This window comes from Neovison vison, chromosome 3 (genome assembly GCF_020171115.1).
Source record: "Neovison vison isolate M4711 chromosome 3, ASM_NN_V1, whole genome shotgun sequence".
In the NCBI taxonomy this organism is placed as follows: domain Eukaryota; kingdom Metazoa; phylum Chordata; class Mammalia; order Carnivora; family Mustelidae; genus Neogale; species Neogale vison.
In genome coordinates, this window is record NC_058093.1 from 140,171,619 (window position 1) to 140,197,112 (window position 25,494).

At 46.2% G+C, this 25,494-nt stretch overlaps 1 protein-coding gene across 7 annotated transcripts in view; it reads right to left on the reverse strand.

Moving 5' to 3' along the window:
* ZNF532 (zinc finger protein 532) overlaps positions 1-25,494 on the reverse strand; it is a 105,098-nt gene that overhangs the window by 17,520 nt on the left and 62,084 nt on the right. For 5 of the 7 annotated variants that reach the window (XM_044242887.1, XM_044242886.1, XM_044242885.1 and 2 more), the window contains 4 exons: positions 24,809-24,990; positions 20,433-20,609; positions 13,726-13,888; positions 9,589-9,870 (listed from right to left, as the gene is read on the reverse strand). The exons of 1 other annotated variant lie outside the window; for it this stretch is intronic. In XM_044242887.1, coding sequence (XP_044098822.1) covers positions 9,589-9,870; positions 13,726-13,888; positions 20,433-20,609; positions 24,809-24,990 — 804 coding nt within the window. The remainder of the gene's footprint in view (positions 1-9,588; positions 9,871-13,725; positions 13,889-20,432; positions 20,610-24,808; positions 24,991-25,494) is intronic. One more of the 7 variants, XM_044242889.1, reaches the window with a different exon arrangement.

Below are 25,494 nucleotides of genomic sequence, written 5' to 3' on the forward strand. Positions count from 1 at the left end.
CTCAAAGGCCACATGAGTACGAGAAAACCTTTGCTGCCAGCTTCTTCTGGGTCTGGTCCAGCTTCGCTCCCCATCTTCTCAGCCTCTGTTTCCTCAAATACATGCGTATAGATGGGGGACACATTATTTCTCTATTGTCTCTGTTCTCAGAGAATCCAGTCCTTAAGAGGGACCACAAGAAAGAATACAGTGGGTTTGTTTTTTTTTTTTGCCCTTTTGATTTAAAAAGCAACCTGAGTAGGAAAAAAGTCACTGTGAACGATATGTCCCCTCCAATCAGTGTTACAAAAGTACAAATATTTAATAATAAATATTTAAGAATAAAGATACTAAAACATAGTGTCTGAAGACTAGAATTGGCTCCCTCTGCGATCACTTATTTCCACAAATCAGAAGACAAAAGAAACTAGACATCCCTCTTCCAGATAATCACTGGTTTTTATCCGATCATCTGTTAGACGTCTGTAAATATGCTCAACAAGCAAGCACAGAGATCCCACGAGCTACCACTAAAACCCACCGAGTCCAGGCCTCCGGCACACACTAACCCTCCCGGCTGTCTGGTGAAGCGTACTGATGAGGTCCCGCGGCCCGGCACCATCGACGGCTCAGGCTGAAGGTCCCCGCAGCGTCCCTGCTTGGTGCTGCTTTCCAATTCCTAGGCTCTGAGGGGCTCTAAAGAGAAAAGGCCTCTGTGCATACAGAGTCCCACTTTCTCCCCGACGGCCCTTCCAAAGGCATCCGTGCAGCAGCGCGGGCAGTGGACACAGGAAAAGCCATGGGGCTTGCTGAATTAATGAATTATGGAATCAAGCAGCAGAATCTTCCTCCTTGCTCGTCTCGCCTGGGGCACTGGCTCTTCTTCTGCCAAATAAGATCTGTTCTCACCCCTAACCTGGAGACCCCACACTCCGACCTTGAGGTGGAGGGAGGGGCTGCTGGGTTCTAGCCCTCGCGGCACAAGTTAAAGTCTGAAAACGGCCACAGTCCTTCTGGGTCTCAAGTCTTCCCGTCCACTAACTGAACTGAGTGGGGTTTCGTGAGCTCTCAGTTACCTTCTAGAGCCATTTTAGGGTCCCTCAGAAGTCAATAATGGCTAGAATGGCTTTTCTTTCTTTCACTACCTCCCACTTAACGGTATGCAGAAATTGTTTTCTGCTTGCTCAGGGCTTGGAAGAAGTATCAACTTAGACACAGAATCCTATGCTAAATTCTTTTCTTTTCTTTTTTAAGATTGTATTTATTTGACAGAGACAGCAGAGAAGGAACACAAGCAGGGGGAGTGGGAGAGGGAAAAGCAGGCTTCCCGCTGAGCAGGGAGCCCACGCGGAGCTCAATCCCAGAACCTTGGGATCATGACCTGAACCGAAGCAGATGCTTAATGACTGAGCCACCCAGGCGCCCCTCCTACGCTAAATTCTTAAAATCTAAAAATCTGGTCTGCCACTTGGATTTAGGGATGTACTTTCTGAAAGAAATTACAAATCCATGCTGCAATCCTGGACGGGAACGTAAGTCTCCCCACATAATACAGCAGATCCAAACATCGTACCAATGTTCTAAAGCCTAATGACCATGTTCAGCACTGATTGGACGGAGAAACCTAACCCCAGAGCAGATCTGGGAACTTCAAGTCTGGGAGGAAACCACTCTCATCCCAGAGCCCCATGGGCACAGGAAGGGACAGAGCTTTGACAGATAAGAGGAAGGGTTGTGGCGGCCATCAGTCTGGGGCGGTGCAAACAGACAGAATGGAAACTGCTCCGTCTGTGGCAGTGAGGGAATTAAGCCTCTGGCCGAAGGCGATATTTTCCATGAGAAAGCTTCTTAAGCCAGCAGGGCCTGGCACCGACCTCCCAGCACCTGGAGCAGACAAGCCAAGAATCTTTCTCCCGCTCAGCAGCAGCACCGGCCTAGCCTCCAGGGAGCTTTAACTGCCTTAGCCTCTAGTGATAAACAGGAAAAGCCCGAGGCATCCTCCTCAGACTCCAAAATGAAAGAGATCAGGCCTTGTGGGCAGCATCCCACAGTGGCCCAGATGTCCGTAAACATCTCCGGGGTGGTGGGCAGCACCCAGCTCGAATCAGCAGCTGCCTGTGCGCCTTGCTGGGGGCGGGCTTTGGAGAAGAGCACCGTAGGCGCCCTACTTCAAGTGCAAAGGTACAACTTGGTATCTGTAGCGCCCGTTGACTGGGCCACACTGAGGGTCACAACAGCCTAAATAACCAGCACACCACTGCGGGCCTCCTGTGCACTTTCATTCATTCCACAGTACGACGGGCTCCTCCTTTTACGCACCGGGAGTCCCCTGCCCTCAAGGAGATCACAGTGGGTCAAAGGCAGAACACAGTGAAGACCGGATTCCCACGTTGGGCCTGGACTGCAGCAGTCACAGGTACATGGAGAAATAGAAAGGGGCCAAGTAGGCTCGGGCACGTCTACCAGCCACGACTAGCTGAATCCGGTCTACCCGAGCACACCAGGCAACGAGTCCAGGAAGAAAGGTGCACGTGAGGGCCCTCGGGCAGCTCTCTATGGCTGGACCCACAAGGAGAGGCACAGCGGAGCAGGTATGGAGCAGGTGCACGTGAGAAGGCACCGCACTCCACCTTAAACACACACAGGGAGGGTCCCCGCAGGACAGACAGACTTGCACTGTACTCTGAAGAGATCAGACCCGCAGCTGGGTGGGGTCTAGCCGCGAGCTCTGTTACCAGCTCCCGGGCTCTGATCACAGGGCAGTGGGACCCTCCAACCGGGGCCCCCAGCAGCTCCAGCTCAGGCCCCACCAGTGCCTAAATCCTAACAGACTTCCAGAGGCAAGCCCACCGGTCCGGTTACTGGGGCTCAAAACATGTACACACCGGCCTACCACTCTGTATATTAATTTTATTGTACATCCCCAGATTTGGGGTTTTACACTTAACACCCAACAGGGTGTGTGGTAACGTGCCCTGTCCCACAGTGTAATCAGAAAACATGTGCAGCGCGGCAGTAAGAGAAGTTAACAGAGAAGGCGGGTCTTTTTCTTCGACTACATAACTAGGCGTATGCAAATAAGTATGTGCAGCCTTCACCCTTGTTTGGAGAAACCTCCAGTGATTTTATAGAAAAATGCCTCCTAAAGTGGCTATAACAGACCCCTGACCACATACAGACATTTCACCCTAAAAGCAAATCTTCCTAAGACTCCAAAAAACAAACAAAAAGCATCTATTCTGGCCAAAATCAAAATTTGGAAAAATATACTCTTATTTGAGCCACATTTTCTAAATAACTTATTAATCTTTCTCAAAGGCATTTTATTTTTCTTCATTTCCTGTCCCTCATGGAATCGTCAGTAAATTTCAGACATGGAAATGAGTCGCCCACTTGTCATTTCATCTTTGAATTCAGAGTGCCACATCTCCTAGTTCCTTCTCTGCATCTCTGACTTTGCCTCCTTTCCATCTGAAGTGGGCGCAGTGGGCCCCTGAGCACCCCAGGTCATTGCGCAGCCACAGTACAAGTGTGATCAACACTGCTTGCCCTTCCCTCCCCTTCGGTGCACACAAGACCACACACTTCTGTCGGCTACAACTGGGGCTGGTCACATGACTCCTTCTGACCAATGACGCACTGTGTGTCACATCCAGAATAAGGGCGTGTAAGGACCGGATGGATTCTCCAGTCCGTACCCCCCACCTCCCCACCCCCGGCCCTACAATGACCCCTATGTGGAGAGGGCAGGACTGAAAGAAACCACCTTGATCACTGAGTCATCAGTGAAAGGACAGCTGCCCCACTGAAGTGCCAAAACTCACAGCAAACTACACGTGCAAGAATAAACTTACTGCGAAAATCAGTGGGCTCTAGGGGATTTTACTGCCACACAGGATAAATTGGGGGGGGTGCTCTCAAAGGGCAGACTTCTTATTTACTTATTTATTTGACAGGCAGAGATCACAAGTAGGCAGAGAGCCAGGCAGAGGGGGGCGGAGGGGAAGCAGGCTCCCCGCCGAGCAGAGCGCCCCGCACAGGGCTCAATCCCAGGACCCCGGGATCATGACCCGAGCCGAAGACAGAGGCTTTAATCCACTGAGCCACCCAGGTGCCCCTCAAAGGGCAGACTTCTAAGAAACGCAGCTCATGAGGTTCTATCCCAAACCTACTGGATCAGAAACCACTGGGCTGCAGCCCAGAAACCAGCCTTTTAATAAAATCTTTTTTGAAAAAAAGTTCCATAATGATCTCTCAACGTGTAGCGCAGCAGATAACCAAATGGCTATAAATAATTATCACAGATCAGCCTGTAATTTTCTAGATCCGGACAAGTACAGGCAACTTTCACTTTTTAACTTGCTATCAGGTTACCTAAGTGCAGACTGTGTGATCTGACCTCACGTTACCTCATTGAGGGGATTCCAATATGAGGTTCCTAGAAGACCCCTAAAGCAATCAAGAAAGAATGTCAGGCGGTACATGAGCCCCTAAAATTGTACATAGAATTCTGTGTATTTGTACATTTATCTGGGGAAGGACTCACGGCTGGGACAAGACCGTCAGGATAATGATAATGACGAGCTCATCTTCCTGTTTTTGATCTGAGAGCAGGGACACGGGCAAGATGAGAGGATTTCTGTGACCAAAAAAACTATTTAATGTCCAAACCTAGATGCAACTGACACCAATTCCCCTTTCCAAATGGGCAACATCACAAACCATGGAAGCTACAATAACAGATTTAGAACTTGTCCTCAAAGAGCACTGTAATTTAAAAAGGCAGCTACAACCTGCCCATAACAAAACAATAATATCAGCTTTAGAAAGTGACTGATTTTATTCTGCTTTCTCTGTACTGAAGTTCAGTTAAGAATCGCTTCTAAATGTGGCTGCTTTGGGGTGTGCAGGAGGCCCAGCTAGTTAAGCCTCCAACTCTTGGTTTCAGCTCAGATCACGATCTTCCCGTCACGGGATCGAGCCCCAGGTCGGGCTCGTCACTCAGCATGGGGTCTTCCTTGTCCCTCTCCCTCTGCTTCACACTCTCTTTCAAATAAGTAAATAAAATCTTAGATAATCAATCAATCAATCAATCTCATCAGGCTGCTTTAACTACTCTTTATGGCTAAAATAATAATGTGGCAAACTGTTCTTAAATTATTACATCTCTGTAGATTTTTATGGATTATCTGCCCCCACTTTTTAAAAATTTATTTGACTTAATATCTAATTACAACAAATTACTTTAAAAAATTTTTAAAAACCACTGTTAGTGGATAGTGCATGCGTACTAGTAAAAAAATATATATACATACATTACTGAAATAAAGAAACTAGCTACTAAAAATAAATAACTAGCACAGCTGGAACCATGGTTTTGAACCCTGAAGACAAAGTTCCTGAAGATCTTTGTTCTGATGTGGAACTCCATACAATATTTTTAGTAAAAAATTTTTTGGACAGGAATTGAGTAGAGAGAAAAAAAAAAATCAGAAACAATTATTGAGACCAAAAGAGGCCATCTTAAAAGCAGCAGTGAATTACCCAGACAGGAGTTTTTAATTTATGCCAAGTAGGCTTACTCCTATCGCAATACCTTTTCTCCAAAATAACTGTATCAGCAGCAGTAACACTAAAGCAAACCGCTGTGGTTGGCAGAATGTGCTCACATTATTCTCAAAATTATATATACACACACACTTATTTTTTTAGGCATGATTACAGTATTAAAATGAAGTATCCCTTCATAGTGCTCTGGGTCAGAACATTTACATAATGGTATTTCACTGGGTAATCTGATGAAATCAGATCTTTCCAGTAATTTCTCACCTGGTGGAAATAAAAAATTGTGCTCTCCTGGGACCTTTAGCCAGATACCACTTTCAAATCCCTCATCATTTCATATTTATGTCTCACCTTAAATCCAAAAGGACTGGAGGTCACTGATCACCTCACAGCGGTTCCTTCTAGGTTCCTTCTAGGCACACGACACTGTGTGGTCCCTAAATATGTAATTACTCCCATTTTAAAGAAGAGAAATTAAGTCTAATGGGGGATAAGATGTCGTCCAAGTCAGCACTCATTCTTGATCCATTAATTCGAGAATTATCTATCGGCGTGCTGTGGGCTAGGGACAGAAGGCCCCCAGTTGTTCCGGACAGGAACTGAAGAGGAAGAGAAGCAGCTATTGGGAGAAAGCGGTAAGAGGCAGCCTTCGAAGAGGGATGAGTCAGGGTAAGGGAAGCCCGGGCTGCCCTGGAAACACGTAGGGGAAGGGGCCGAGGAAAGCTCTCCAGATGAGGAAGGCTTTCCAGATGGGGTGAGGTCGAAGCTAAGACCCAAAGGACTCAGAGCAGTCAGCACCAGGGCAGCACACTCCCGTAAAGCCCCCGAGACGAACGGACGAACAGTGTCTCAGGCAGGTGGGGCAGGGGCCCCGGGGTGGCTCAGCTGGTTACGCATCTGCCTTTGGCTCGGGTCACGATCCCGGGACCCTGGGATGCAGCCCCGCGTCCGAAGCAAGTCTGCTTCTCCCTCTCCCTCTGCCCCTCTGCCGGCTCACATGCTTGCGTGCGTGCTTTCTCTCAAATAAGCAAGTAAATGAAATCTTTTTAAAAAATAAATGAAGCAGGCAGAGCAGTCTCACTTGTCTAGTGCACCCCACGTGAGATTGGGGAGATGGGAGTGACCTGGGCAGCCGCCGGGCAGCTGAGGCCAGTGGGAACGCACTTCGGGGAGGCCTCTCTGAAGCCAGAGTGGCCTGGACAAAGATGGAAGGAAGCGTCAAGCCAGGCTGGACACCAGGCTTTGGGCAGCAGAAGCCGGGGACTGGGGGCAAGCCTGGGTTCCCTGTCGGGCAGACCAAGAGCGCCTGTGAATTGTCCAAGAAGCTGGAAGAGCTGAGAAAGTGGTTGGATTGGGGGACTGGAATGCAGGCAAGAAACCACAGCTGGTTTCTTCTTTCTGGAGACAGAGATGTGGGAGTTATCTGCACATATATACGGGAAGTGAAGCCACGAGGGTAACCGAAATTTCCCCATGGCGGGGGGGGGGGGGCTGTTTCCAGGACAGACACCTGATGGGCACTGCAGCAACCATGAGAAAACCCAGGAGGGAGAGCAGTATTCAAACTTAGGGTAGAAGATGCTTTTAGGAAGACCTGCCAATCATGCGAAATATTGCAGGGGTGAGGGCAGGGGAGGGTCAGGCTTCGGGCCAAGGTAAAGACGAAAATTGTCCAGTTGCCTTGACAATAAGGAGGTGGGTGTGGTGAGCTGACACCCATAGGTGGCCAAGGGCGGGGGGTGGGGGGGGTGGGGGGAACAGGAATGGAAAAGTGAAGCTGGCAAGGTGCCTTCATGGCCATCAGAAAGAAGAGAGAAAAGGGCAGAAGGCAGGAGATTTGAAGTGTGGGGTTAAAATGAATATTCGGACAGGAGGGAAGAACAGAACGGGAACAGAGACAAGGAGTCTGTAGGTGGGCTGTCCGGGAGTGCAGGGTTCCGGGCTGGTTCGCATGGTAGAACTTGGTCCCTGGTTTCTGACGCACAGTCAGGCCTCCATTCATTTCACTGGTTTGTATGAAGACGTTTCTTTCCTCCCTTCCCCACCTCCCTTTAGCTCTTTCCAGAGGACGAGGGAGCAGCATGGACACTGCAATCTAATCTATCTGCCTCCTTCCAAAAGGAGATTAGCTTCTTCAAAGCTAATCCCAAAATCCCACTAAGCCTAACACTTCCTCTGGATGAACGGCTGCCTCCAGCGGAAACAGACCCGCGGCACACAGCGTACCTGCTCCCCCGGCCAGCTCAGCACCGGCTTCCATCCGAGAGCAGGTAGTTGGAGTCAGTGTTAAATTTACCCCCACCAAATCTGTCTTGGAGCTGTCCTTCATTTTATATTCTAGATCCAAAAATTGTTGGATGTGCAAGATAAAGGCAGTTTAAAAAAAAAAAAAAAAAAAAAAAAAGAAGAAGAAAAGAAAGAATTTTAAAATGTTCCAAGCTGGATACAAAAATCTCAAATGTATACATAATGAAAGCCGTGGGCTACTAGATTGAAGTCTGCTCCTGTTTTAGTATTTGTAAAATCCAGTTTGGCTCCAAGGGGAAAAAAAAGCCTTTTCCCAGAATCAGCACATCAGGCTTGGCAAAATAACTAGAGGCAGTGAATTCATACAGGAGGTTAACCAAGTACTGCCCCTCAAGAACTGCCCAGTATTTGCAAGAGTATTCTGAGATGTTACAGTCCGTGTGGCAAGCTTGAACTTGAGATGATTAACATAAGCCATGTGCTACTGGAGCCATATATATTCTGTAAGTAAGTAATACTTACACAAAGAGAGAATAAATTAAGTGTGTCAGACCAAATAAAGACATGTCAGCTACATGAGCTGCTCCAATAAAACAGTATCAATGAGATTATGAAGTCATGTTTGAACACTTAATTTAACAAACTTTTTTTTTTTTTAAAGATTTTATTTATGCATCAGAGAGAGAGAGAGAGAGAGAATGAGCGAGTGCATGCTGCACACCCAGGAGCATGAACAGGGGATGGCAGAAGCAGAGGGGGGAAGCAGGCTCCCAGCTGAGCAGGGAGCCTGATGCGGGGCTGATTCCAGGACCCTGAGGTCACGACCTGAGCGAAGGGCAGACGCCTAACCAACTGAGCCATCCAGGCCGCCCTCACTTAATGGACTTTTCAAGTATCTAGTATGTACTAATCACAAGCCAATTCCTAGATTCTTTTTACACAGGTTCCCCAAGGAAAACGCTTTGGTTCTACTGCCTTAAGTTAAAGCAGTTCAAGTGGTTTCTTTAAAAGAATGCTGTATCGGAACCCAGTGACGGATCATAGTATCGCTAAGAGAAAGAAGCTGCTATTAGGTGCCTCAGGATTTGATACAGAAACAATGTAGCACCTATTTGTATCTAAAAACTCAACCTGGATCTAATCAAATTTCTAGGAATTATGGGATAAAGCGAAGCAAATTAAACAATATCAAAAGAAAACAATTACCCACATCCAGAAACGCGCACAATAATCTACAGGACGTGTAACCCAGTTTTTCCAAGAAATCAACAGTAGGTTAAAAAGTAAAACAGAATGGAGGGAGGGCTACTATAGAATAAGAGACTACAGGTCTACAAAAACCAAATGCAATGCAGCTTCTTTCCATATCCTAACGGAAACAATCCAACTTTAAGACTATTGGAACCATATTACAAAACTGTCTTGCTAGTTTCATGAGGTCTAATAATGGGCTTAAAAAAATCCCTATTAGTTGGAGATGTGTACTTATTATTTAAAAAGAAGGAAGATATATATATATATACATAAATATTCCAAATCCAGATTTTTCAGTGACTTTTCAGTTACTGAGCTTCTCCTGGATAGCTTCAGGAAGGATGCAGTATCCCTTCCCACTACCAAACTCAGGAAAGAATCACATTAAGTCATACAAATACTAATAGTTTTCCAAACATCACTTTCTCTTTCTCCTCCTTTCTTCCTTGTTTGTTAATTATTGGCAGAGCCAAGCTCCTGAGTGCTGGACGTCTGCCCAGTCCTGTGCTCCTCCTCACCCCCGTGGGGGCCTCTTTCTCTTACCTTCCCGTGCTCCTTCCTCACATGGGAAATGTAAACATCTCTCTGCGTGAACAAGCGGTCACACTCCCAACACGTCCAGCCGGGACTGGCCACCTTCTTGGGTTCCATGGATTTTTTCACAGGTGACGGAGACTTCTTTTCCAACTTCTCTTTCCCATTCATGGATCTGGTATCCTCTTTGTTTTGATTTGCTGAATTTTGAGTTGCAGGCTTAATGCTCAAAGGCAAGTTTATACCCAAGTTTGGAGGCCCTTCAATACTTTTCAATGTTCCATGCATAGACTATGTTACAAAAAGAAAAGAAAGATCTATCATAAATGGTTACCATGGAGAAAAGCACACGTGGACTATTCTTGACACGTTACAGATATTCCAATAGGATTTTATATTCATTCAGAAACATTTCTTAATAGAGCAAAAAGGAAACCTATGCAAACAGACACTTAAAAAGAGACAGAGGGGAATTAACTTTTATGGTTGCTCTGAATTATGCGTTCCTAGTTCCAAGTAACTTCTGAAAACTTATTTGCTTGTGCCATTTTTAAATTCTTTAAAAAATAAAGCCTTCTGCTTTGAGTCCAAATTATTCCCGGCTCTGTCCTCCCCCAGTGAACCAGTGAGTCCTCTCCGCAACAGACTCTTCCTGGGGAAGGAGAGGTTTACTTTTACACCTACCCAGAGACATGGGGCTAGGCTGATGCACGGGTAGGTGTTCAAGACCCCTGGCCAAGCACCCTTCCACAAACACCTAAGACAACAGCGGGGCCTTCTCCCTCCCTTTCAGACCCTCCACATTCTTGGGACACGTGTAAGAGTTTGGGTTTTTGTTGGGGTTTTTTGGGGTACCGTCAGGATCCCCGCATCCTATCCTGATCTGTCCCGTCTTCCTGACAATACCCAGACTTCTAGGCTGTATACAGTAGAGACTCAAAAAGCCTTTTACAATTGCTTAGCTTTACTGTTATTAACATGACAGCCACAACGGCCATCGCACTCAAACTCAGAGGACTCCAAATTCTACTAGGGGAAAGCAGGTGCCATTTGATCCTATAGAGCAGCGTGCCTTTGGTTTTTGTTTTGTGTTCTAGAAACAGAGTCCAGGAAAAAAAAAGGGGGGGGGGAGGCAACTAAGTCTGTGCCTCAGTGTAGAATTTATCTTTGAACAGGCCTTGTGTTATCAGCCTTCAGGCTGGAGTCCTGAACCTACAGAAAGGCAGAACGTGACACACGTTTCCCAAGTGTTCTAGGCTTCCTACATCCTGGAGATTCACACTGAGTTTATCTCGACTCCATATTCTTTCCTGATGTTGGGAGTCTGAAGCAGCTCCCTCCGGGTACTCTCCGTCACACCTTCCCAGGCAAGATCACCTCTAATCAGTGCCATGAATTTGCCAAGCCTCCTTACAGTCTTACCCCAAAAAGAAAAAGAGGGCGTTCTGTTATTTTCCCATGAGCAGAGGTGTCAAGTCTATACAGAGGATCCTCAAACTGGTCTCTAAAAAGAGGCCTGGAAGGAAAATGTCTAATGTTCTTTGGCACAAGAAAGTCTGCAGGGAGGCAAGGCGTGAGCTCGGGACAGCCAAAAAGCCGAGCACTGGCTTCTCTGCCATGTCACAGGGCAAAGGCTTCTGGGTTTCCAATGGCCTTTTCCAAAAGAGAAGCCAAGTGTTTACCTTTTTAACCATTTAAAACCCAAAGAAAACAAAAACCCAAAATCTTCTAGTAAACTTTTCATAAGTTTCTAGGCAAATACACTTTTACAAACTAGAAAGTTGAAGAGAGGGTCATGTATTTAGTAAATATTCTTCGGTGAGACGACCTTGCGGTGCTCCAGGAATTACAGAAAAAGCAGCAAAAAGTCCTGCCTCGACAAGAGAGCAAGGTCATGGGTGCTGCAGGGGGTTCCTACTGGATTCATTCCATTTGCACGTCAGGAAGCAAAAATAGTATCGTTTATTAAAAGCAAAAGTCTTTATCAAATAAAAGAAATACCACTTAATTATTTTAGAACTGATTTTTCCTTAGATCCTGTAACAAGTAACTTGAACAACTGTAACTTGAAGTTTGCTTTTTATGGAAATGCCAACATGCACACAGGGAATCAAGCTACACTCTGGAGGAAGAAATGCTACAAACTGATTAAGCGAAAAAAGATCTACCTTGAAAAGAACACGTATGGGGGCTCCTGTCCTGCTTTCTCTTAATTTCCTCTTCATGAAAAAGTGAACAGCACAGGTGTCAGGTGATATAAATCAACTCACAAGAACTAGTACAAATCTTAAAACTGAAAACAAAAGTAGAGTGCCCCTAAAACTTTATCTTTATTCTTACCCATCCCCAAACACATAAAGGCAGGATATTTTAAATGTATAGGACATACTCGAAATGAGAACATGAGTATTCCCACTGTTTTTCATGTCATGTGGTCTCGTAAAGGTTCAGATGAATAAAAACAATTCTTTCGTCCTTGTGGCCACAGGATTTTGCCACTCCTCTTCAGTCTCTACTCTTAGAACCTTGTATTCCTCCAAATTCACTATTAACACAAGGAAGACCCTAACCACAATGTCAAGGACCCCACTTCCAGATGTAAACATGAGTTCCAGAAAGCAAATACCTTAAAAGCCTCTTAAGAAGTTAACCTTTCTTTCTTTTTTCCCCCTGTAAAAAGTATGCTAAAATATTTGGGTCTAATTCCAATGTCACTATGTTTTTATGAGCAGTTTCTAGGGTTTGGGGTGTTTTATTCCCCCCAGTCAATCACTAAGTATTTGTTGTCAAGAGTTTTGTGATTTTACTGAAAACCTTTAAAATATCTTAAGAGGATTTTACTGTACTTTAAGTGATAATGATGAAATGGATCTCCCATGCACTGATGCACTGTAGTAATGCCACAGAGCCACTACCTTAGCCTGGCCGCCAATAAGCAGACCCTCCAATGAGCAGGCGTTAGGTTCTTTGCAATAGGCAGTTATGCTACATGAGCTCACATATGCTCAACACAGGAAATTTCAAGGATCAACAGCCCATTCATCTAATTAAGATGAGACGGGACTAACTTGGGAGACCTGACTGGCTCACCTTTCTTGTACTCCATATTAAAAAAGAGAAGAACTAAGAGGAAGAGAGATGGGAGTTCATGGTATCAGGAGACTGTTGCTTTCTCTTTTTAAAAAGTCAAGTCACGGGGTGCCTGGGTGGCTCAGTGGGTTAAGCCGCTGCCTTCTGCTCAGGTCATGATCTCGGGGTCCTGGGATCGAGTCCCGCATCGGGCTCTCTGCTCAGCAGGGAGCCTGCTTCCTCCTCCCTCTCTGCCTGCCTCTCTGCCTACTTGTGATCTCTGTCTGTCAAATAAATAAATAAAATCTTTAAAAAAAAAAAAAAAGTCAAGTCACTTTAAGCTCTGAGAGCTCACAGATATTACGTCCTTACCACACAGGAATAAAACTGCTTACCCATTCACAGTGGGCAGTTAGGCGGCTAAGACTAAGCACTGCCCTCCATGAGCTTCAAAGGCTGTAAAGAGATTTAGGTGCCCCTTTTGGGGTTTGGAGAGTGAGGATTACCCAACCTGGACATTTATTCATTTCGTTAACTGAACACTTGCCGGGGCCGCTCTTCTATCCTACACGTTTTACCTTCGATTTGCTCGCAACCTTGATAGAAAAAAAGACTAGAAAAAAGACCCAAGGGAATCAATTATCATATAAATTTAATCGCTTACATAATTTCAAAGGAAAACCTTCATTTTTCTAATACACCGATATTTACAACGAATTAACACAACTCGGCAGAGTCCCTATTTCGAAGTGCATTACAACAGGACTTCTCAAAAAAAGTCAATTTCACAGTCGTCATTTTCACATGCAGGGACAGGAAGAGCCCTAATGCTTATTTCTCTTTGAGAGCCACAGCATGCGTGTGTTACTCTGCACTGACCTGTCACAGGACGCAAATAAAAAGCATCAGTCAAGTGGATGATGGCAGCGTTCTGTGAACTGCTCTGTACCAACAACCAGCATCCATCCCTTCCCTCGAGAGCAGGCATGCCTTCTCTTCACCCGCAGCTCAGCCCTGACTTACAATCAATGAATGGGTCTGCGATTGACTTAAAGGACACGAGAGATGCGCACACACCTTGATATGGTCCATCATGAGTTGCTTCTGTGCATATAAAAGAGAACAGTCTGGACACTTGAAAACAGACACCTTCTGGTTTTCGATGTGTTGGTCAAAGTGGCGATACAGCAGGGTTTGCAGGGTAAAAACAGTGTCGCACATGGAACACTTATATATTATTCTAAAACAGAAGAAGTGCGTGGAAATGTCAGTCAGCCCTCGTCTCGGAAGCCAAAGGAACTGCTACTTTACATCTCATCTCAAGAATTCAGGTGGCAGGAGCAGTGAGAACACATAAACACGGTAAAAAGAACAAAACAGTTTAGCTGTGAAACAAACTTTTGGAGGCAACCGGCATCACTCAAGGGCAGATCCGTCTTAACATTTCGAGTAAAGATGCATTCAACCACATTTGCATGGAAGTCTAAATTAATGACCATTTTACGACTTACAGATCTACAGCGGACACTATTTGTACAAGACCTTCACCTGTTAGTTACTTTAACACAAAGCAAAAGCATCTTGGTTTTTTGTTTTTGTGTTTGTTTTTTTTTTTAAAGTATTCTTTAAGGGAAGACAAAGAAGGCGGCTGGGAGGTGGTCCCCTAACTTGAAAAAAGCATCTGATAATGAACTAAGGAGGCCTGTTCAACTCCAACGCCGGCACGAGCTCTTATTTGTACCAAGTTTTCTTTTCAAGTTTGGGGAAATTTTACACTTGGATTGCAGTATTTCCCTACATGTTCTCAACACAGAAAGCCCTACACAGTCAACAATTATACACGCCCCCCACCCCCAAAAAAGAGAGAGACAGAAAGAGGGAAAGAGAAAGAAAAAAGAAAATCCATACCACTGTTGTTTCAATTTACATCTACTGAGCTTAAAATGGTTTAAAATACCATCCACTACAGACCATTTCCCTATCCAGGGTTAGCTGCCAAGCAGCCTCCCTAAGCTAACTCAGATCTGAGCCTTCTGCACACAACCCCTTCCAACCACTAACACCGTCCACTGAAGCTCAGGCGGGAGGAGAAGGACTAGACTCCCCAGCCACCAACTTCCACCCCCAGGGGCTTCACTGCTCGCTCCGGATGCCCACAGGGGTCCCCTTTCTCCCGTAACTGCCCCAGGTCTTCCTGGTCCTCAGCGGAGGCCTAGAGACACCACCTGTGCCTCCTTTGAAGACAGGCACAAAGAATCTGAGGGAGCAGCTCGGGAAAATGGCAGACAAACCCGGACTGAAGGTCAAGTCAGAGACGGAAAGAGCAGAGCAGAGATTCCATTTGTTGCTTGCACAGCAAGGTCAAAGAAAGGAAAGCTTCTGGAAACCACAGGTCTTCCCTCTCGGGCTCTTCCTAGGAAAGCCCATCTCACTTCCCAGTTCTCTGTCAATAAATGGCAGACTTAGCTTTTTTTCACCTTTTCCCACATAAAATGTATAAATTTAATTGGATGAGCGGCACACGTTTTCACGAGGTCTTGACATATTAATAACTGAGCGCAGATCACAGGCACCTGTGGGGAGAGAAGGGGATTTTCGAGGACTTTGGGACATCACCACACAGCTCAAAGGAGGCACCCTGATGATGTGCCGTCGTGAACGGTACCAAGTGTGACGAGGACGGTCACTTCCTCACTGTTTAAAACAGCTTAGAACTGAAAAGAGCCCAAACGGGCAGTCCTGTCAAGCAGGGAAGGAAGAGCAGCTACGGTATTTTTTGCAGATTGTGCGACAGACACACGCCAGTGCATGGGGAGATTTTCCTGAAAATTCAAACAACAGGGACCAAGACAGTATGTACAACACGTTCACATTTTTTTCAAGGGCATGGAGAAGACACAGAAGGTCACACGACTGCCATCATCTCTGCCAGACGATACTATACGTGCTCTTACTGTTTGCCTTGTCCACACTTCTTGATTTTTCTGTAATTACTGCAGAGCAAGAGGGAAAAAAGAGCAGCCTCGGGGAAAGAATGAAGATTAACCATCCAGGCTAAGAATTTTTCTCCGGATTCTATTCTTACATTTTTTAGGAAGAACCATTGCATGAAAACTGGCGCGGCCCATTTTCCTGGCGCTACATTCCTTTGGGGTGGGGTTTTGTTTGCTTTGACTTTTTTTTTTTTTTTGCTTTCCACGGAATAGCAAAGAAAGTATAAAATAGGAGAAAAACTATTTACTTCAGCATTTTTCTGAGAAACAGTTTGCTGGTATAAGGCTGGAACACCACCCCACGAACTGCTAGTGCTTATCCAGGGGGAGGCGGGGACCATATGGCGGGGAGGCCTGGCGGGCACCAACCTGACGAGACGGCGCAGGTCGCCATCGCCGCTACAAGCACGCACGGGCACTGCCGGTCCCTCATGGGACACAAGGAGCCTCCTGCCAAGAGGACGTGTCCTGCGTCCAGCTGCAAGAAAGCACGACGGACCGGGGAGGGGGGTCCTCCTGAGAATGAGGGGGGCCAAAGACATGAGAGGCGGGGGAAGACGTAGCAACTGTTCCAGGCAGAAGAACCCTGACAAGACAGGACGATTAAATGCAAAACATGTTCCTGGATAGGATTCTGAACCCGGAAGGGGGGGGCATTTTCTCATCTATTAGAGAAATTTTCATGGGGTCTACGCATTGAGCAGTGATGTAATCACACCAATTTCTGACTGGGAGGGCTCAAAAGGGGGTGCCACACGTGGGTGACCTGTTTGGGAGGAGAGGCAGAACACACTCCAAGGCTAAGTCATGCTGCCCCATTATTCGTCAACGAGAGAGAGAAAGACGGAGAAAGAAATGGTGGGAGTGAATGTCAGGAATGTGGGCGAAGGGATATCATCTGTAGAGTCTTCCAACTTTCCCGTAGGGCAGAAACTACTGAGAAATGTTAAAACGGTGCTCATGTTAAAAAACAAAGCTCAAATAAATGAACCTCACAGACACAAGAGTCAGGACATGAAAGATCGAGCCAACTCTCCAACTACAATGGCCGAAAACCACGGGACGTAGCCAGGCATGACGGTGAGGGTGAGGCCTGCGTGTGCGCAGGCCAATGCTTGGGCACGGCGTGGTGAAGGAACAAAGAGTGTGGCTGGGTCCCCATTGTGGGAATGGTGGGGGAGGTCCTGCAGAGCTGCCAAGGGCTCTGAAAGCCAAACCTGTATGTTTGACTGGATTCTACCCTAGTTGCAAGACTGAGGGAATAGTGGGTAACCACACTAAGAGCAGGGGCAGAGGGAAATGGAGAGAAGTGGGGAGAGGCAGGGAAGAGGGGGGAAAAAAGAAACTGAAACCTAAAACCAGGCGTCTGGGTGGGCTCCTCGGTTGAGTGACTCTTGATCTCAGCTCAGGTCTTGATCTAAGGCTCACAAGTTCCAGCCCCATGTTGGGCTCCATGCTGGACCCTAACTTAATTAAAAAACCTAATGGAAGGAAGGAAGGAAGGAAGGAAGGAAAGGGAAGGGGAAAGAAAAGGGAAAGGAAGAAAAAAAAGAAAGCTAAAACCAAATACCCACACTCAAGGCCAACTTATAGCAACCCAAACTCTCCAGAATAGTGCGTAACCCTTGAAACAAATGTAAAAGCATATGGAACCAAAGATGCTAAGCTCAGAAATCACTACCAGAAACCACCTCCTTCATTATTACTGACTGAATCCAACTAAATGCAAAGCACTGTCCTGAGGAACTGACCATCCGCATGCCTCCAACAGGTGAACCATGTCACGGACAGGCTCAGGGTGAAGAGAGTCTGTTGGATGATGCATAGATCCCAGGGCCACGGTTCAAATTCAGCCTTATCTCACTCTAAAGCCTCCCGTCATTCTGCTCTTAAAATTTAGTACATGCTGGACTGATTCAGAAACTCTGTCTCTTACATAATCCCTAGACTTTGGAGGTCTCGCTTCTCACATACATTTAGAGTGGCAAGTCAGAGGAAGGCACAAAATAGCAAAAACCCCTGCTGTTCATCAGACCTCAAGGAAAAGACGAAAATAGACACAAACCTCTACCACCAAGAAATCCAGGAAAGGGCATTCAAAATGAACTGGAAATCACCCAGAAAGGATTAAAGAGGGCTCACCGCTTTTTTTTTTAAGACAGCAGGGTAACAAGCCTGACCACACACTGAAACGCAAGAAACACAGCACTGGAACAGTGCCTGGCACATAAGAAATACTACATAAATGTTAAATAAAAATCTTAAAAAAAAAAAAAAATACAGAAGCAGAATCTGTGCATTTCAGTTTCAGGTGCTGGGACAACAGGACTCTATGGCACTCTATTTTTAGATCTCATATAGTCTTGAAAGAAAATGGGGGAGGGTTATTTTTATATTGATCTTTAAAAAAATTAATGCACACCATTTGCATACCCTTGTCATTTGCATAACCACCTGTGAACCCAATCCTGCTAGATTTCACCACCTGAGTCTCCAGTGTAGTCAGGGCTACTGATTTGGGAAGGGGGTGGGGGGCTTACATCAACAGAGCAGAGATGGATTTAATGTCAAAAAAACGCTTCTCAATCACGTGGAGGCCAGGTAAGTGTTCCCGCAGGCACAGCAAAGCCTTAACGGGAGGCGGATTGGGGCAAGGTGGCAGGGAAGAGCGAGCTCAAGGCCCCCCTGTGATACAGTCGTGCCACTCGGAGCCTGACGGGCAGCACCTGGGGTCCCAGCCAGGCTGCAGGTGGCCTCGGCCAAGCACTGCCATTCACTGAAGGGATGCGGCTGAGTTCAAGCTGCCTGGGTTGGCAGTTTTGCTGCATCTTATCTCTAATTTTTTTCCCTTTGGCTTAACAATTTAAAATATAGTAGTCGAGGGACGCCTGGGTGGCTCAGTTGGTTGGACGACTGCCTTCGGCTCAGGGCGTGATCCTGGAGTCCCGGGATCGAGTCCCACATCAGGCTCCCAGCTCCATGGGGAGTCGGCTTCGCTCTCTGACCTTCTCCTCGCTCATGCTCTCTCTCACTGTCTCTCTCTCTCAAATAAATAAATAAAATCTTTTAAAAATAAATAAATAAATAAATAAATAAAATATAGTAGTCGAGCTGGTACTTACTAATGAACAATTGTAGCAAAAATAATTTTAGGAAAATACTGGAGTAATTTCTTCCTATGCCTTACTCAAACTGGGAAAATACCATTTTAGCTTACCTTAATCAGTTGCTGCCCTGTATTCCCAGGTAACAAATACTATTCCGGATGTCAGTAAAGTTTTATTTATTTATTTGAATAAAGAACCCAATTAGGGGTGCCTGGGTGGCTCAGTGGGTTAAGCTTCTGTCTTCAGCTCAGGTCATGATCTCAGGGTCCTGGGATCAGGCCCCACACTGGGCTCCCTGCTCTGCGGGAAGCCTGCTTCTTCCCCTCTCTCTCTGCCTGCCCTTCTGCCTACTTGTGGTCTCTGTCTGTCAACTTAAGAAATAAAATCTTTAAGGAAAAAAAAAAGAACCCAATTAAAAACTGTATTAAGGGGGCAAGACACCCCCTTAGCACCTAGAAGCTTTACTACCACGAACAGCGAGGACCTCAGAGCTCACTCAAGTGTGTCCTCGGGGCCAAGATACCAGGTTATATACGGGTCGCCTGATCAGCAGTTTGCTTCATTTCAAGGATCCACAGAGACCAGAGGGGAGGTTTTCCTAGAACAGAATTCCAAACTTTATCCTCACTTTCTAATAAGTGCTCCTGTAGTGTGCCGGCATTAATATTTCCCCAAACGAAATGTTACCGTAAAAGGCCGGCACACGTCACGTGGCGCGTCTGCATGTCTTCCCTCTAAGACTTCCGTGATCACGGAGTTACGGCAAAACACACCAGTAGCTTCGTGCAACAGACTAACCTCACACAACACACTCTACGTTGCCATAAATGATATGGGAATGAAATGAGCTTCACCGCGGGGCTGTGACCCAGTGCTATGCACACAACAAAGAAGAAACGTGGAAAGGACCCGTCACCGGGCCCCTCCGTGCTCTGGACAGAGGGACTGTGTGCCACACATTTTAAATGTCACCTCCCTTCAGGCTCACAGACTCTGGGCCGGAAGCACTACCCTCACTTTACGGGGAGAAAAACGGATGCTGAAACAGAGCCGGTGACAGTCCCAGGCCTCACAGCGGCTGCGGGGCGGGCGGGCGGGCGGGTGGCCCCCGAATCCGAAGCCCACACTCCCTCCTCTCGGCTAAGCTGCCTGTGACGCAGGCGGAGGCCCAGGTCTGCTCCACGGCCACTTTGTTATCAAAGACTCACAAAGCAAACACTGACCAAAATAAGGGCAAGTTGAAGACAAAAATGAGATTTGCTTTTGCTAATCAAGGACTTAGACAGGCTATGAAGTTCAACTCACTGACCAGTGTTTTACACGGACGTTGGTACCCTTTAAGAAACCAGGTTTAAAACAAAAAAGGGAAGATGACAGTATTTTATCATTCCCCTCAAACTTGGTTGTTAAAATCATCTTAAGAAAAAGGACAAAACTGATAAATATTCACTTGCTCTGTGACAGCTGAAGGGCATAAGCAGGAAGTGACATTTTTGGCCGGAGGCTTCCCCGGGAAGGGGCCGAAGGGTGCCGGGAGTGACAAGACACCGGCTGGACCTCCTGCTACAGCGACCTCTTCGCAGTGGGTCCTTCTTTGTACCTTAAGTTTTATTTCACAGAACTACCCCGTCCTCTAAATCCCTGAGCAGGCAGTGGCACGAAGTCAGAAGGCGGCAGGACTTACTTTGGCTCTCCTATCTTGACGCCGGGATGCTGTGTGTAGGCATGGGAATGTGTGCTTGGGGCAGACTTAAACGCCATGGGACAAATAGGACACTTGTAGAAGACTTCACAGTGAGAGCCCTGGATGTGAGACTTCAGAGCGGCCACGTCAGAGTACACGACATTGCAATGGACACACCTGCCAGGAAACAAACACGCGGTCGTCAGCACCGGACCATCACACGTGGGCACCTTCACTGTCAAGGTCAGCGAAAATGAGCATCTTTGTCAATGGCCTCTTGAGGCTTCTCATGGCCTTTAGGAAGTAAATCTTGTTTTGTTTTCTACTTAGAACAGGTCAAATTATTTTTATATACTTAAGAAGGAAGATCATGAGAAGGAAAACAAAACTCAACTGCCCCATGTCCTGTGCGTCATCGACACTGCCGGGAGTTAACACCCAGACTCCCACGTGTGGGGAGACCGGCGGAGTGTGGGGGCGGTACCAGGCCCAGGGAACACGGCAAGACCCTAGGTCTTATGGCTCTGGAAAACACTCCCACATGCTGGATTTGAACCCCAGCCCCTGAGACTCCTAACTACCCCCCAATGCCTAAATGGCATTTCCAATGGAAGAACTCTTCACCGCCTCAACCTACGGCCAACAACAGAGGGGCGGAGGGAACCAATCAGTACTGGCTTCGAAGCCATGGCCATGGTCTCCGGGGACACACTGATATGTTCAACGGATCTGCCACAAAGGCGGCCTGTTTGGGTAGACAAGGTTAACCACCTAGACTGTCTCCTGGAAAATAAGCTCATGTACACTTACATTTGTTTTAAGAAGTAACATGAATTATAAACTCCTGAAAAATCAACATGGCTAAATAATCTTTCCAATTAACTTCTTGACTTCTTGAAAGTGTGATAATTGGATTAGCTCGTAAAGGGATCTCATCTAGTCCTCGGGAAACAAGCTCTGACGCTTAGATGTACTTCTTCCCAAGCTCTTCTCTCTCCTGAAGGGGACTCTGGGCAACGCTGCTCACATGTCTGCTTGATGACGGACTGCCCCGTCTTCACACCTGAGAACTAACCTGAGGTGGGCTCTGCAGACACGAGTCTGTGGAGGTAAACCCGCAAGGCGCGTGAGCGGAGCCGTTCCTGGATGTGAAGGTGGGGATGGATTTGGGGAAGCGGAACCTGGGGAAGGGGGACCGCAGACAGGGCCCGCCTTCCAGCAGGCAGTGCTCCATTATGCCTGCATGAATTTAAGGTACTTTTCTTCCTAGAACCTTCCACATTCATGGAAATGTTTCCCAAGTCACACAGGAGCGGGATTCTCTGACGCATGGGGGTTCCATAAAGCATGCCTTGTTAAGCTTGGCCGGCAGTCCATATAAATTGTAACTCGTGTATTACCATTTTAAATGATTTAAGGCATAATACTCAGCAGCATATACATTAAAAAATACACTAAATCTTATCAGGAGGATAATTAAGGAAAGCTCCTCTATCTTATCTACTAGAAGTGTTATTTTAGGCAATAAAGCCACCCATGCACAATGAAATTAGTTAGGGTTAACCTGAACTTGTGTTGTCTTCAAGAGGTCACTGATCCTCCCTGGGCCCGTTTCTCATGTATAAAAGGAGAACAGTTGAACTCAAGTCACTTTTTAGTTCTTCTCAACCCTACAAGCCTGATTCCTACGTTAAGAGGAGGATCCCATCAAACAAAAATGGGTCACTAATGAAACAGAAGGGTCCTCTCCACCGGCACCACAAACAGAAAAATTTTCTCATCAAGGGCAGGAAGGTGGTGTTCAAAGGGCAAAGAATGAGGAAGGGCAGAAAGACACACAGAACAAATTCTCTGATTTTGTCTGGACTGGGAAGGAAGATTTAATCCTACAGAAAAAAAACAGGAAAGTAAAGCATCTCGACAACAGTGGAAGGACAAGGCCCAAAAAGCACCAACGAGGCCAAGGGAAAACCCTCCTTAACGTGAGGAAGGAAAGCAGAGAACCCACAAACCAGTTAAGAAAAGAGAGAGTTTTGTAAAATATCTGCCCTCAGATGGAAGAAAATTTTCCAGGACACAGAGGTCAAGAGGGAACGGAAAGACGACAAACAGACAGAAGACAGAATGTGAAGGAATCCCACAGTATCTTAATGCTACAAAAATCCTAACTATTAATAAATATTTCATGTACCTGAGGTCCTTTGTGCTCTGGGAACCAATAAAGTTTCTCTTCATGTTAAAAGTAATTTTTTTTTTTTTTTTTACCGTTTATAGTATACAATCCTATAGACCCCCTTTCGAAATGCAAAGCCAATGGATCAAGGAAAATTCATAGAAACCTAGGACTTTTACTACATCGACCAGGAGCCAGGAGGGACCACTCTCACCCTCCAGGAGAGGCGGTATGATCAAGAAGAGAAAGAACCAGGCTCACTGAGTCATGAAGGGACAAGTGAGGCATGTGAGGCATGAGAGCTTTTTCAGAGACTTCTCTGACCAAAAAAAAAAAACCAAAGGGAAAATGATGGGAATAGAGAGCCAGAAGTCCTTCTCCCCATACAGAGTTGGGAGAAATAACAAGGCCAAAGGACTGCTAAGTCCCTGGCAAATATCAGGCAGGACCATTATTTGAAGTAGCAGGTAAAAAAAAAAAATTAAGGTCAAATGTTTTTTTCTCCCACCTAAAGAGGTAAACACGAACTACACAGAATACACACACAGAAGCATTTTTATAGCTCTTCTAAGCCCCCAGTCCAAGGGAAAAAAACCTGCAACTAAACACAAAATATCTTAAAAATTCCAAGTGCCACGTTGGGGGCAGGGGATCGGCTTTTCCAACTGCATTGATTGCTTTTAGCCTGGGTACAGAGCTTGTTTTAATTCAGGAAAGGCACCAGGAATAGTGAGAATTGCAGAAGTCCTACTTCCTTTATTCATTCCCCCCCAAGTTTACTTTCATTATACTCAAAAAAATAAACTCTTGAGGAAAGTCTGGCATCTGTTAAAAGAGGAGCAGAGAGAAAAACGGGGCAGAACTGCTTCCCATGACTAAACAAAGAACCCTGTAATAATAGTTTTAAACCCTGGGGTAAGAACCAAGGTAACCTCCTACCGGCTTTGTAGAATCAAGGGCACCTTCAATGTGTGACTTTCCTCAGCACCTGGAGCCCGCGGGCATGCACTTGCATTCTCTGGGGCATCTCAGTGTGGCCGGAGCAGGCTCCACGCTGCCATGGCCAGAGGCACCACGGGAGAGAATTACCACCCCAAACCTCTAGTTCCTTAACTTCCAAACCTAACATTTCCTACAAGGGTGGATCCCAATGCATTAAGCATTCCTGCGTCACAGGCTTGGAGGCATGTGATAAGAACATGAACGAAGTCTCTCTTAGGGTTAAAGAAATGGACAGAGCCATCGATACTGCTGTGACCTGAATGTAACGGAAATAAAACCATCAAATCATACCAACTAGACTTCATTTTCATAAAATAGCATTAACTGTGCAACTAGAACATATTACTGTGTACTCACAGTCTAACATTTAAGTTATAGGCAAGCAAACACTTAATTTTAAGGTACACACACAGTACAGTAATACCTCTATTAACAAAGACACTGTGTGGCAACGGCGTGCTTTCTTGGCTGACCTTCGTGGGGTCAGAATAGAAAAGGCACAGGAATGCATTTCAGAAGGTCACCACGTGGAAGGCAAAGCTCCAGTATATCATCACTCCATGGTCCCTAAATGAACATTAGATTTGCCAGATGTTGTAACAGATGTTATCTGAGATTCTCAAGGGGCAGTAAAACGGGCCACAGCTAGGATGTACAGAGACGAGGGAAACGCCTGAACTTGGGTAATGAGGAAAAAGGGACAGAGGAAGATCACCTGGGTAGAAGGTTCTTCCACAAAGAACGATGATGTTAGGAAAGGGCAAACACCCAATCCTTCGACAGGACGAAATAAAAGGGACCATGCATCTGTTTTGCTCAGAGCAGACGTATGAAAAGGTACAGAAATGCACGGTGCTCTTAGAGGGGTTCAAAGGCAGAGAATGTGACAGCAGAAGTTGCTGGAAAGGGTGCAGAAAGGAAAAGCTCTCACAGTTCATCCAAGCTGACCGCTGGCCCATGCACGGGTTTGCAGGAGGACGGGCTCCATCTACCCTCTGGAGTAGGGGACCAGAAGGCTAATCCCACAAAGATCCAAACAGATCAACGCCCCTGCACATGGCCTCGGTTCCCAGAGGATCTGTTAATTGAGGTATCACTGTATGACCCCGCAAACGGTGTGCATGGACCCCTCAGAACTCGAAATGCCGCGCGGTGACAAGCGAGCGGGCTTTACTTGCATGTAAGCAAACAAGATACTGACCGAAAACCAACTCTCCGTGTGTAGTGCAGACAGTTCTTGGTGACGTGGCTCTGGAAGTGCACCGACCTGCAGACGGCCCCGCACTCGGGGCAGGTGTAGGGAGATTTGTGCTGATGGATTCTCTGGTGTGAGGCGTAGCTGCACTGGTTAGGAAGCAGCATCTGGCAGATAGTGCAAGTCTTCTAGATAAACCAAAGGGGGGAGACAGGGTTGGTCCTACGAAGGACTTTCTAATATGCAAAGAAGCGTGGTTAAAATCCCCAATTAACGGAACATTGCTCACGTCAAATACCGCTCTCGTGGCTTCTAAGCCCAAGGAGAAAGCAAAACTTGAAAGTTAAACGTTTAAACCTAACATCCCTTACCCTGGAAAAGAAAAATAATAGGTGCTATTCTAGGTAATCAGGGTCCACCCCAAAGCAGGAGGTAAAGAGAATGTCAGTTTCAGGTCAACTTTCACTTCTGCTAACTTTTACATTTTCTTCAGTGCAGAGGAGGGACTTCAGAGGAGGTAATCTTGCCAATTACATTAGCAAGTCAGCTTTCATGTAGAATTACACGTTTACAAGCATCTATCTCAAGAGTAGCCAGTTCCCACAACCCATAAAAAAGTTTCTTCAGAATAATAAAAAATAGAGACTAATCCAATTTGTTGGTTTGTTTCTTTCTTTTCCCAGTCACTTCAG